General features: G+C 37.6%; 1 protein-coding gene across 23 annotated transcripts in view; it reads right to left on the bottom strand.

The window, feature by feature from the left end:
• The window catches only part of NRXN1 (neurexin 1), a 1265182-nt gene that overhangs the window by 619252 nt on the left and 631717 nt on the right, over positions 1 to 14213 (bottom strand). For all 23 annotated transcript variants that reach the window (XM_073339213.2, XM_078852309.1, XM_078852310.1 and 20 more), the window contains 3 exons: positions 13048 to 13170; positions 5840 to 6221; positions 5180 to 5370 (listed from right to left, as the gene is read on the bottom strand). In XM_073339213.2, coding sequence (XP_073195314.1) covers positions 5180 to 5370; positions 5840 to 6221; positions 13048 to 13170 — 696 coding nt within the window. The remainder of the gene's footprint in view (positions 1 to 5179; positions 5371 to 5839; positions 6222 to 13047; positions 13171 to 14213) is intronic.

Below are 14213 nucleotides of genomic sequence, written 5' to 3'. Positions count from 1 at the left end.
GTTTATGGCTAATGCTTGTTCATTTGTACAAGTCTGCACTTTTAAGTAAAATATTGTTCTTTGCTTTTCAGTAAAGCAAAGCATTGGGTCTCAGGCTACAAGCTAGGGGTGTAATTCCTAGGTCTCAGACCCGCTCATGCTAGCTCTCATTGAGGTAGCAGTCTCGAACTAGTAGTGTAAGTGCAGTAGCCTGGGCAGGGGGGAGTGGTGGCGTGGGCTAGCTGCCCTGAGTACATACCCACAAGATTCAGACCGGTTTGTGTTTGGGCAACCAGTCTGTGCTGCCAACCCCACCGCTTGTGCTACCACAGCTACACTGCTGTTTCTGGCCTGCTAGCTTGATGTGAGTTCCACAAGTATATCTACGCAAACCAGCCCCAAGTGTAGCAGTAGCCGTCATAAATGGGAAAGACCCCTGCCATTGACAGAGACCTGGAGAGAAGGTGAAATACATAATGTGGCAGAATACATAATATGAGGCTGATGATAAAACAATAGAAACAAATGTTGTAGAAAACTGAAATCATTTCAGGTTCAATTTCCACTGCTAGGACAATTCACGTCTCCGTTAACTAGTTGGTTTAGTTCAGCCTTGCAAAATTCTATCCACTCACCCAGCATGAGTAACATATTTTGACAGCCAAGTAAAATGTTATTAGGTTATTTCATTATCACCAATTATCATGGTAAAAGGTGTAGATTTGTGCACACATGGGCTACTAAATCTTCATAGCAAGTTTGAAAGGATGTTTTCATTGCTAAATAGGGACACTGGGCCAAATATATACAGCTCTGAGATCCCTGGAGTCACACCGGCCGTTTGACGGTTTTCTTTCAGATGTTTCAGACTGTAGGCTATTCCAGACTGTTAAAGAGGCAGAAGAGAAGGCAAATGAAAGCAAAAACATTGCAAAATCATATGAAGGGACAGATGACAGAGGGCCTGAGCTGAAGCAAGGATGGAGGCATGAAGCACCCAAGCTATCCATGAGACACCCTGGAGGCTGCACAGGTAGCTCAGGCAGACGCAGTTCAATGTCAAACTGATCTGAGCTGGAACAAAATGTTTCAACATTTCTGAATCAAAATGTATTCCACCTTTTCATTCTGTGAAAAAAATTGACATTTCAAGTTTTTGTCCCGATTTTGGATGAAAGCAAATGTTGAAGTATTGGAATTTCTCAAGGTGAAGTAATTCTGATTTTTGGCCTAAAAAGTTAATGTCAGGGTCAAGCATAATGTTTAGATTATGCACAGTAGAGGCAAATGGGTGGTTAAAGTTTAGGAGAGAAAGAGGAGACAGAGTTATGTTTGAGGATTTCCTCACCAAAGTTGTACATCTGCTTTTGAAACATTTAATAGAAAGAGGATGAGACAAAACCACGAGTTGGGTTTATCAACACAGGCAAAGGTTGGAGACAGAGGAGTTACTAAAGGCAGGGGTGCTGGAACAATTTGTATAGTGGTGGTGCTGAGAGCCATTGAACCAAACTGTAAGCCCTGTATATGATGGAAACCACTTCAAGACAGTGGGTTCGGCAGCGCTCCAGGCATTCCGAGTTCCAGCACCTATGACTAAAGGTGTAGAAAGATGTACAGTTGAATGAGGACAACATTTTCCTTTGGCAGTAGTAAGGGACCTGCAAATGATGGGCCCTCAGTTACACCCAGGCAACCCCTCAACTTCACTAAGATTGTTGAATTACTTTAAACACAGCAGGTAGGTCACCTGAACTTGCATGGCTTCTGAGAGCACATTGTCAGTACAGGAAACAAAGAGGAATAAAAAAGTGTATTTAGAGAAGAACTCTGGAACCTTTAAATTGTGGGCTGGACTTTATGAGTGTGTGAACCATTTGAGCTATACTGACAACAGGATAGGGAGTATGTCCAAAAAACTCACACCGAAGAACCCTTTGCTGTAACTCTGCAGGTATGCATGCCTGACTTGTTCTGCTTTTGTTTCAGAGTAACAGCCGTGTTAGTCTGTATTCGCAAAAAGAAAAGGACTACTTGTGGCACCTTAGAGACTAACCAATTTATTGGAGCATAAGCGTTCGTGAGCTACAGCCTGTAGCTCACGAAAGCTTATGCTCAAATAAATTGGTTAGTCTCTAAGGTGCCACAAGTCCTCCTTTTCTTTCTGCTTTTGTTGTTAAGACTCATTTCTCTTCATAGGCTATCCATTATAATTCTACACACAAACATAGGAACAGATCAGAATAATGAGGCATTAATCCAGTCTGCTCATTTTCTCTCCTAAAAGAAATAACCCATTTCTTAGATTCTAAGCACACTAATACTGCTCCATCTCCTGTTTTGGTGTTTACTTGAATATCCAGCAGTTGATGGATATTATGACTATGTCTACACTAGGGAATTTAACACAAACATTTCAGGCAGTACTTAGTTCCCTTTCAGCTGAACTGGTGTCAGAACTGGTGGGGGCCAAGGTATATATAAGTTTACCATGGGCAAGCACTTTTGTACACAGTAATGTTCCTGCTAGTTCTAACTCCAATTAAGTTGAACTGGTGGTAGAACCAGTGGAAGTTTAGCAGTGTGGCCACAGCCCAAATGGATAGAGGTCCTGATCTTGCAAACACTTACACATGTGCTTAACATGTAAAATCAAGTCAGTGGGACTACTCATGTTAAACAGATGCATAAGTGTTTGCAGGATCAGCATGTAATACACCAGAGGAGTGCTATTGTCATTTAAAAGAAATAAAGAATGGTATGGAGGAATAATTCAAAAGGAATAAAAAAAGAAAGAGGAAATACCAGTGAAATGTAACTGGGCTTTCCCATTATAGAATGTCCAGTCTCCCATTTGACTTGTTGAAATTCTTCAACTTTATGAAACAAAACAAATAAAACCCCCACTCACTTTATATCTCTTATGTCATGATTTAATTATGCTGATGAAACAAGACATACTAATTCATTAAAAATAAAAATCCCTCAAACACACAGTACTGCTGGCGAGGGAAAGACTGAAACCTGTTTTATGATAGAAAGTCTGTTTGAACAAGGTCACTTACTGTATCATGAGGATTATTATTCTTTTACCCAAAGATTTTTTGCTGTGTGGCAAATTACAGAAAAATTCCACCAGAAAGTCAGTGTCTAATATAATTCACCTCCCTAGTTTAAAATGTTGATACACTTTCATGTTCCTCAATATTTATGCATTGAAATTCTGCAGCCTCAATGTTAGCAAATCCATGAGCAATGGATGTGTTTGCATGCAGAGAGAATATTGTGGAATTTCAAATGTGAAGAAAACAAAGGAATGTTGGATTTTATAGTCTATCCTAACTGCCAGCAGCATTTATCTTTCCATGAATACACCAAGCAGCATATTTTGTGACATAATAGTGCCCTCTAGTGTCGTATTAAGCATAATATCTTTAACTCAACTAATTTTTATAAAGTAACATAACAAAAAATCAACAAAACTATGTATGAACAATATTAAGATGTAGCTGTGATACAATAAAATAAGTAAAAAACGTTTAACTTCTCTTATAAGCTCATGACAATATGCATATTCCAAGCTGTATCCGTTTAATCTACTGTCAAAATCTGGCTTTATAGTCACATACATATTCTCTCTCTCTTTCTCTCTCTCTCTCTCACACACACACACACTTGCAGAGCCTGTATAGCTGTGGAAAAACAAGCTGGATTTTTTTCTGTCTCATTCTACAACAATAACTTTGAAAATCTGATTCTGATTCCTGAATTGTAATTGTCCATAATTAGAGCAAAGATATAGAAAGCAGAAAGAACACTATTTGATTTTCAAATGCCACAATTAAGCTGCAGCGCTAGCAATTAGAAAATCTTGATTAGACTTGTAAACAAAGCATTTCTGATAAGGAAGCCACTGATGGGAAAGTGAAATATCAAATGTGAAATATCATAAAATCCACAGCAATTACCTAGGTCAGCTCATTATCTTTAACTCAGAAGGAGGTTAAAAGAAAATTCAGTGAGCTCAAAATGGAATATTAATATCAACTTTGAATTATCTGCATTTTGCCAATTAGTGTCCTAACCTGAATGTTATGAAATGTAGATTTCTTCATCTTAATTTATTAGTTTTGTATTTCCTAAGAAATATATTTTTATATAAAAAGTTATCAAATACAGAATATTTTACCATGACATCAGAATAAATTTTCTTGGTTATATATATTTGTAGAACATTTTAAAAAATACATATTTACACATTCTTTCAAATATGTATTGTATTCATCCAACCCTAATTGATTCCTTAAGAGCCATGCTTGCCAATCAAATTACTATTCAGTTCACTCATTCACACAAAATTTGGTTGACAAGATTATTATTTTAATCTTTAAAACTGTTATTTATTTAAATGAGATCTGTACCTACACAAATATACACATACATTTAATGTTCCAGGCATCTGATATTTCAAAATGTTTCTTTTATTTGAGAATTAGCACAAAACTGCTTTTCATGCAAGTTATTATACCAAATGGTAAGAATTAGCAGGTAACGGAACAGAGCACTCAGGGTAATACAGTATTTACTTCCCTCATTTACAGGCTCTAATAAACGGGCTTTATGGAAAATACTAAATAACAGGCTTCAGGTCAGAATTTCTCCCAAACAACAAGTAAGGACAGGGCAGTTTTATAATGTTGCTACGCTTCTACTCCAGCTCTTGGACTGTGCTCTCTGTGAGTGTTTATGGCATTTAGGACTGTGGAAAGAATTTTTAGAATTCTACAGTGAGGACGTGATTCTCAATTTAATTCTATAGAAATCTGGAGTAATTTCTATAGACTTATTTAATTGCTATAGACCCTTACTGCTTTCATCCTTATTAACTTCACCTATTGGATTTTTTTTCACGGGGTCCTAAAGCTTTGTGTTCTTATCACTCTCCTGTCTTCCTGCCTAGTGTAAAGTTGAAATTTTTTCTCTGCATTTTTGATCTTACATAACCGTGCATTATTACTGAATTGAGAGTGTAAGACTAATGAGAAATAATAATGAAAAACTGATTTCACGTGGATATATTAATTATTATCAGTTATAGTAATCTTCATATAGCACTGTAAACTTTAATTACTCTTGACAAATATAACTATCCATCTACAAAGTATCCCACCACATATTACACAAGAATTATTGTACTTACTTTTGAGGTCTAAGTTTCTGGCTCCTGCTGTGCTTTGTGTTGTGATTTTAGTGTCAATCTTCACAGTATGAAGATTATTGGTATCCCTCGATATCATCACATTGTGCCACTGATTGTCATTCAGAGGTTTATTAGAATTTCCTTTGATGAGATTCGCACCATTTCCCAAATCAAACACATAGTGTAAATACCTGGATAAAGAACATTTTTTTTAAAGTTAGTTTTTCTTGCATACCTGAGAAGGTACAAATTAAGGCACCCTATATTTTGTTTCCTTGATTTTTTTTCAGTGTCACTGGCAAGCGAGGAAAACAACGCTGAGTATGAAGGGCTGGATTCTGAATTGGGGTAAATGAACTTAGCTCCAGTGAAATCAACACTGACTTATATTAGCTGAAGATCTAGCCCCAGGTTTCTAACTATTAGCTGAAACAGCAGGGTGCATTAGCATTATTTTTTGTCTATGTCCTATACAAACTATATTATTACCTGCTTTTCATATTTAACTAAATTTCAGCCTTTAAAAAAAAAAGATTCAGAGGACGTTTACCAACCAGATTCTAACAAGTTAGGAAGGTCAAGGTTTTCAATCTAAACCTCATGATTTTAACAGGTCTAAGGACAGTAAAAAAACCCAAACTATTTGGCTTATGTACATACCCTTTAACTAATTCAACTACAATGAAATCATTTCCATCTCCACTGTTATAGAGTATCAGTCCATCCAGCGATGTTGTTTTGAACTGGAAAAAAAGGTGCATAGATGTGTAGGCTTGTAGTGTGGCCAATGCGACATAGCTTGCTTTTGTTTTAAAGGTGACAGGATCTGCTATGATATTCCTGAACCCAAATCTGGCATTTAGTTCACAATAATCAATGTCTCCATTTTTACATAGATCAATGTATGCCATGCCATTAAATGTGAGACTTTGCAGATGTCCAATGAAATTAGAGGGAACAGAGGACAGGTAGCGGCGTTCTGTTATTATTCCTGTCTCTATGTTATGGAATTCCAGTCTTGTGTGATCGCCAGCCATTTGACCTTAAAATGACAATAATAAACAACATTAGTTTCTGAAATGGATGCACGTGAAATGGTCGCAAATCCATAATAATTTTTAAATCTGTAGGACTTACATTTTAAAAACACACAGGCTCCTCATATAAAATTGCCTAAACTGATTCAAAGCCTATTAAAGTCACTGGAAGACTTTCCATTGCCGTCAATAGGTATTGGATCAGGCCTCAAGTGCACCCCAAATATGTGCACACTAAGGCCAGATCTACACTACAAACGTACCTTGGTATAACTACGTAGCTGAGGGGTGTGAAAAATCCACACCTCTAAGGACACAGTTATACCGATCTAAACTCCAGTATAGACAGCGCTATGTCAACAGGAGGGCTTCTCCTCTCAACATAGCTATCACCTCTACCAGAGGTGGATTAACTATGTAAATGGGAAAAACTGCACCCTTTTAAGCGTAGATCTGCCTTAATATTGTTTGTTAATGAGATCATAGATTCTGGTTGCCTTCAGCCACCTGTGCAGATTTCTTTTACTAGGAGCAAGTGTAATTTGTGTGGCATGTAGTGTATGGGACTGCAGCTGAGACTAAATGAGATAAGAGCTAAAATCAGTCTAAAAATTTTGGCTCACATCTGAAAAACAGTTTTTGTCACCTCTTCCCCGGGAGGCCTGGATCAACGATAACATCACACTCCCTGTCAGTACCTGGCCAGGGAAGCTAACAATCCAAACTGTGGACCAAATTCAGTGATGAATCTGGGTCATATACCATCTGAGGCACATTGCACATATGCTAAGAAGAAGAAGACTCCCTTCCTCTCCTCCCTCAAAAGTAACTCACTATTTTCACACAACTATCCAAAGGTATTTTGGAGCATGTTAGCAACATTCACAGATTTATACGGTGACATCCTGCCCTCATTGAAGTGACCGGCAGTTTTGCCATTGTCTTCAGTGGGTCAAGGATTTCACCCAAAGATTTTAAAAAGCCACAAGGGATTATGATGATTATCTGCAAGGATGGGCAGGGATGGTGTCCCTAGCCTCTGTTTGCCAGAAGCTGGGAATGAGAGACAGGGAATGGGTGACTTGATTACCTGTTCTGTTCATTCCTTCTGGGGCACCTGGCATTGGCCACTGTTGGAAGACAGGAAACTGGGCTACGTGGACCTTTGGTCTGACCCAGTATGGCCATTCTTATGTTCTTATGAGCTAGTCTGACCTCTTGAATAACAGAGTCTATATAGACCCTCATCCAGTAATTCCTGCATCAATCTCAATAACTTGTTGTTGAACTTGACCCTATCATTTAGGAAATATATCCAGTCCTGATTTAAAGATTTCAAGTGATAGAGAATCTACTATATCCCTTGATGAGTTGTTCCAATGGTTAATTATCCACTTTGAATTTGTATAGCTTCAACTTCCAACCACTGCATCTTCTTATGCCTTTGCCTGCTGGATTAAAGATCCCTCTTCAATTGGAAACCTTTTTCTTAGCATCAAAGAATCATAGAGTATCAGGGTTGGAAGGGACCTCAGGAGGTCATCTAATTCAACCCCCTGCTCAAAGCAGGACCTAATCCCCAACTAAATCATCCCAGCCACGGCTTTGTCAAGCCTGACCTTAAAAACCTCAAAGGAAGGAGATTCCACCACCTCCCTAGGTAACCCATTCCAGTGCTTCACCACCCTCCTAGTGAAAAAGTTTTTCCTAATATCCAACCTAAACCTCCCCCACTGCAACTTGAGATCATTACTCCTTGTACTATCATCTGGTACCACTGAGAACAGTCTAGATCCATCCTCTTTGGAACCCCCCTTCAGGTTGTTAAAAGCAGCTATCCAATCTCCCCTCATTCTTCTGCCCCCTAATCATTTTTTTTGCCCTCCACTGGACTCTTTCCAATTTTTCCACATCCTTCTTGTAGTGTGGGGCTGAAAACTGGACACAGTACTCCAGATGAGGCCTCACCAATGCCATATAGAGGGGAATGATCATGCCCCTCGATCTGCTGGCAATGCTCCTACTTATACAGCCCAACATGCCGTTAGCCTTCTTGGCAACAAGGGCACACTGCTGACTCATATCTAGCTTCTCATCCACCGTAACCCATAGGTTCTTTTCTGTAGATATTTACAGACCCTAAACAAATCACCTATAGACCTTTATTTCAGTAAGCTAAGTTGATCAGGCTCCTTACATCTTACACTGTAGTGCATTTTTCCAGCCTTCTTGTGGCTTTTTTGAACCCTTTGCCATTTTTCAACATATTTTTCTAAATGTGGACACCAGAAATGGATGCAGTATTCTAGTAATGGTCTCACTAATAATCCCTAATGATTGTTTGGGTCATATCACAAAATGAACTGATTCATGTGTCATAAAAAGGTGTACTGGGGAATGGGAGGGTGTGGCTGGGAGGAGGTGAGGTATTCTTAGTCGCCCCAGGATCCTGCTGAGGAAGCAGAGTCCAGTTTACTTGTTCTTCCCAATCTAGTCATTGGGTTAGACTGGTTTATATCAGTTTATTGGTAAGCTATTTTCACAAGGAAATGGGCTAGACAATTACTTTTTTGATTTAATCAAGGCTCAGAGTCTTCTGCAGTTGTTCCCCAGATTGGTGGTAGCAGTGGGGCATATACACCAATTGTGCAAAGCCGGAAGTCTGGCACTAACACCATACCTCCCTTGAATGTATTTCCTCATGTTTTGCCAAAGAGCCTGAAAAGCAGGTTTCATGAGTTTAGACAATTAGGGCAGGTAACATCTTGCAGTTAGCCTCTTATCTGCATCCTTTCAGGTGTGCACATATGCATGGTCGAAGCCAGATTTACAGCCAAAATGTTTTTACATATGTCAGCTTTGTGATGCACTTTGGATGATTAATTTAAAATCTATATTTAATCAAAATGTATACCAGAGACCTCTCAAAAGAAATTGTTAAAAAAATGGAAAATCCATTTCCTTGCGCACATTACTTACTTCTCCACTTCACTCAAGTTGGACAGTGAAATTGAATTGTTCAAATACACTTTTGTGCTTATAGTCAGTTTCACCCTCTGGCTCATGTACTTAGCAGAGTGGTGCAGCATTTGGGTTCCTAAGTATTACAGGAGTTGGTTTACATTTAAACAAAACAACTTAAAACCCCTTCATAGATAATTTAAACACAATTCCTCAAAAAAACATTTCAATCCTTATTTCAATTTGTATAAAACTTTTCTTACAAAGCCTTTACTCTGGGCCGATGTTATTTGACACTTTCCCTTTCAGTTTTAGTCCCGGTGTAAGAAAACACACCCACGCACACTGTACCACAGGCCTGCAATATATATTACCTGTCCCTTACACAGACTTGTAAGGCCTTTCAAAGCTTTTCAGCCTGCCTTTGCTTCACTCAAGCACCCAGGATGAAATTTACTTCACTTGCAAAATAACAAAGCTCAGCTCTGACCCTGCACCATTTAAGTGGATGTTTTGCCTTGACTTCAATGGGTACAGGAGACAACATTCAAAGGATTCTACATATGTGAAATTTACACAGCCAGAGACACAGGGTGAAATCCATCAATGTGTTTGGGTCAATACATATAAAAGTGAATCCCTCTTGACTTTCCTTGGCCCACCTTCCTCATCACTTTGTATGCTGGTCCAGACACTCCTCCTGAGGAACACAAACAACTGAAAACCCAGATTAACCAACTACAGAGCTACTATTGGTTCAACAACTACAAATAAAGGTATTCTGTCTTTCTGCTGGCAGTAAGGTTCATTATTTATTTCTATTCAAATAAATTTGGTAGGAAACCGAAAATTTGTTTATTTAGGGTCAAATTCAGCTTTTGGAAGAATGTATATGCAGTTCTCACTGCAAGTAACACAAGTTGTATTCATAGTCAACAATTACATTTTTCCCCTAAAAATTCCTTTTACTACACTCCTGCTGCTTATTTTTCACTTGTGCTAGTCCTAATTTGAAATTTCTTTGTGAAGAAAAAAGCCCCTTCCCCCCAAATCAAATCTTCCATAAAATGAAATTTACACAAAAATTCCTTTGGGTTAATACAAAAAAAAATTCCAATTTTAAAATATTTTGTTTCATTTTTATGTTTTATATTATAATATGTTAAGATTATGGGTATAATATAATTAATATAATATAAAAATTAGTGACTGGTATTCCAAATGGCTATTTGGAATTGGCATTCTAATTGGTAATTGTCAGATGGTAGTTGGAATTGGTTCTTGTTAGGGTAATTGATATAATATAAAAATAAAAATAAAATATCTAAACAAAAATAGTTATTAAATGAAAAATCAAAACTCTTAGTACTGATGTTTCAAAAACTAAATGTTGTCAAAATTGATACGTGCCCACGGAATGTTTAGATTTCAAATTGAAATTTTCCAATAGAAAGATGTTCCATTGAAAATTTTTCTACCAGCTGTATTCCTCACCCAAAGTCTTAGGGTTCAGTTCTGCTGTCAGTTACACTGGTGTAAGTCCGAAAGAATGAGTATATCTATATCCACCAATCAGATGAGACATTTACGTTGGGATGTGGCCTTCCCACCATTCATAATTCCATCCTGCTTTGCCCTGCTGTGACAAACACTTCTGCCCATTCTCAATTAATCAAGGGTCTGTCTTTTTTTTTTGAGAACAAGGATAAAATACATCCCAGAAATCTGGGCTCATGACTCACTCTTCTTTCTGAATGTGTTAATTGTACAAGAAAGGCTAATACAACTTTAGATATAAAATAACTCCCCACATCTTTTGTAACCCCAATAGTGGCCTTCAATAGGGAACAACTCTGTAGCTCCAGCATGGCAGTGCAGGTTCTACATACAGAAAGCCTAACACTCATTGAAGTGGGGACAGAGAGCCCACAGATTATCAGGCTCCGTGTAAATGGTATCCCCAACATCTTTCAAGTGTTCTTCAACGCTTTCCCACTAACTGCACAAAGAGACATTTTTAGGAGGATTTCTTCCCTTCACAAAGAGAGACACACTTGTCCGATTATTTTGAAAGAGAAAATTAAATGTTTTCAGATTAAACAACTGTCAGTCGACTTTCAACTGGCAGGACTGAGCCTAGTTTTCCTTCAGAAGGGCAATATCTGATGTAGCTCAGTGTAACAGAAATCAGGGTCTACCTTAAATTTTAAAATAAAATGTTATATCATCATCATAGATTTAAATAAATAGTTTTCCATTTAAAATACCAGAATGTGAGGTATTCTGGAGAAATGATAGCCCTGGAAATCTAATCTGTCAAGCAACCTTAGGTCTGGAGCCCAAGACCACTGAAGTCACTTAAAAGATCCTTATTGACTTTCATGGACCTTTGACCATAACCCTGATATCTAATCGTAACCGGATTTATCCATACTAAATCTGTGTCACAGAAATTTCAAGACCAGAACTTCACAGCCTTAATGGCACATGAACATAGTTTTATTTAGTCATATTTTTCATTTAATTGTAATTACTTTATCAGAATTTAAGAAACATTATAGATTGTAGTATCCTAAAAATATTTACTGTTGCCTTCAATTAAATGCTGACCTTTTGCTGAAGCCATTTTGAACAGCTGGAAAGAGATTTCAGAGAAAAACAGACCTTCCTGGTAGTTTTGTTATCTAGATGATGTTTAAATGAAAATTTGGCAATTAGGAGATCAGAAAAAATATGGAAGTTTTTAGATGTCACTTTTTATTCAGAACAGCTTCTTTCACTCAAAAAAAAAGGGTCACACAATGAACTCTATGGTCTGAGCTGCCAGATTAAGTAAATACACAATCATAGTGCAACTCCAGTGCTATTTTTATTCTTTTCAAACCCATGAATCCACCCTTTTTTAGACAACCTCCTTTCTTTGGAGATCATCACAAAGTGAATTACATGTATTGGACAAAATTCCACCCCACCTTCAGTAGACCACCTCTGGTATTGTTTAATTCTAGAGAATGTACCTTTATACTAATGTTCTTTAACTGTATTTTTAGGATTGGTTTCAGAGTAGCATCCATGTTAGTCTGTATTCGCAAAAAGAAAAGGAGTACTAGTGGCATAAGCATAAGTGGATGCATCCGATGAAGTGAGCTGTAGCTCACGAAAGCTTATGCTCAAATAAATTGGTTAGTCTCTAAGGTGCCACTAGTACTCCTTTTCATTTTTAGGATGAAAAGTCAAATAAAAGTTCTCTCTAATACTGCCTCATGTACTTATTATTGTTAGTGCTAAAGTGTTTGCAGTGCCTTCTAACTTTCACATTTCTTGATGACTATATATTACCATTTTAACACACAAGAATATATTGTGGCCTAATATGTATTTATTTAAGCTGGGTAATGTAAGACTTATTAAAAGTTAGGGGAAAAGATTGTGCCCAACAATTGGAAACATCTGTGAAATTTACTCCAGTGCAAAGAGCCTGGCATTTAATTGGAGTTTAAATTGGATCTGAGTGGTGAAGAAGGCAGTTTGATTACCTTCTATCACGGGATAAATTCCTCCGAACTCCCCTCAGGGCCCTATCAAACATCCACTGAGGTCAACAGAAAAATTCCCATTGCCTTCAGTGTGAGTTGATCTACGCCTAAGAAAGTAAAGCTAGTGTGAATTGTGATTAGTTTCTGGTTGTATCTTGTGATGGTTATTAACTGTTGCACAGAATGCATTTTGGATCCTATCCAATGTGTATTAAAATCAGTGGAAACACTCCCATTAACTTTAATGGGCTTTGAATAAGGGCCATTATTTATAGAATATTTTTTATGTTTTGTTTTATTTCCCCCAGTAAGATGAAGTATAAGTGCACACTACCTGTCATAGCTTGTTGGTCATCCACCATTAACTTTAAACTTTTTCCTCGACGAACCACACGTACCGTGTGCCACTCATTATCATTGAGGTTATAGCCAGCAAAAAGGGTTTCTGGACCTTTGCCTGTAGGATATGCCAAACAGTCATTATGGAATATTTAAATCAGTCAACATGTGAACCTCACAGAGAGAAAGGAGAGAGAGAGAGAAAGAGAAAGAGAGAGAGAGAGACTGGCTGGACCAATGTTAAAATTCATTGACAGTTATAACAAGCAAGAAAAGTGGCAAGCAAAGTATATACAAATCTCAAAATATAGTACCATTACATTAGGACACTTTTAGCATTATTTAATGCTAAAGCAAATATAGTGAACCAGGCTGTCATAAATAGGCACAGTCAATACATATGTTTTGGTTGTATATTTTAAAGCTCATACCTATGGTTAGAGATTTGGGTCTCAATCCTGTACTCGGGCAAATAGACCTTCATGTCAATGGGATTACTGGTGTAAAACAGAATATTAATGTAAACTGGCTTTACAATAAACATAACCAGTCCACTGGGGAAAGGTGCATGACTGTGACTGAAATATTTTTAATCACATCACTTCCTCTATTTGATTGTAGGTACCATAGCAGTAAGTGAGGCTTGTTTGGACCTTTGGGAAGGTCAGTGTTATTACCCTTACTTTCACTAAATGTTTCACTAGCATCCCCTAACAAATGTCTTCAGTGTTGTCATTCAACACTTCAACGTCCAAAGTACGCCTTTCTTTTTCACACTGGGACACCTGTCTTATAAACTGCTTAGTCTCTAAGGTGCCACAAGTACTCCTTTTCTTTTTTCTATTTTTGTAAGCAACATCATCAATTGACTTTCGTTGAAAAGTTGTAAGAAATATTCAATTTTAAAAATCTATGTGCTTTATATGTAGGCGTGGCATTTGATCTGGGATAACACAGTTGCGACCACTGAAAACCATAAATAATAATATTAAGGGAAATGCCTCCAAGAATGAAATGAGTATGGAAATTGCACAGTAGAATATTATGATCAGTGAATGGAGATCTCGGATGGGGCGGGGTGAACAAGATCATAGAGTCTGTGAATTTTCAAAATGACTCTGACATAGCAAGAGCAATATTGCTATAATAATAAACATACTT

The sequence above is a fragment of the Lepidochelys kempii genome, chromosome 3 (assembly GCF_965140285.1).
Source record: "Lepidochelys kempii isolate rLepKem1 chromosome 3, rLepKem1.hap1, whole genome shotgun sequence".
NCBI lineage: Eukaryota > Metazoa > Chordata > Testudines > Cheloniidae > Lepidochelys > Lepidochelys kempii.
The sequence above is the reverse complement of the archived record's forward strand: the minus strand, read 5'-3'. Positions and strand labels throughout refer to the sequence as shown.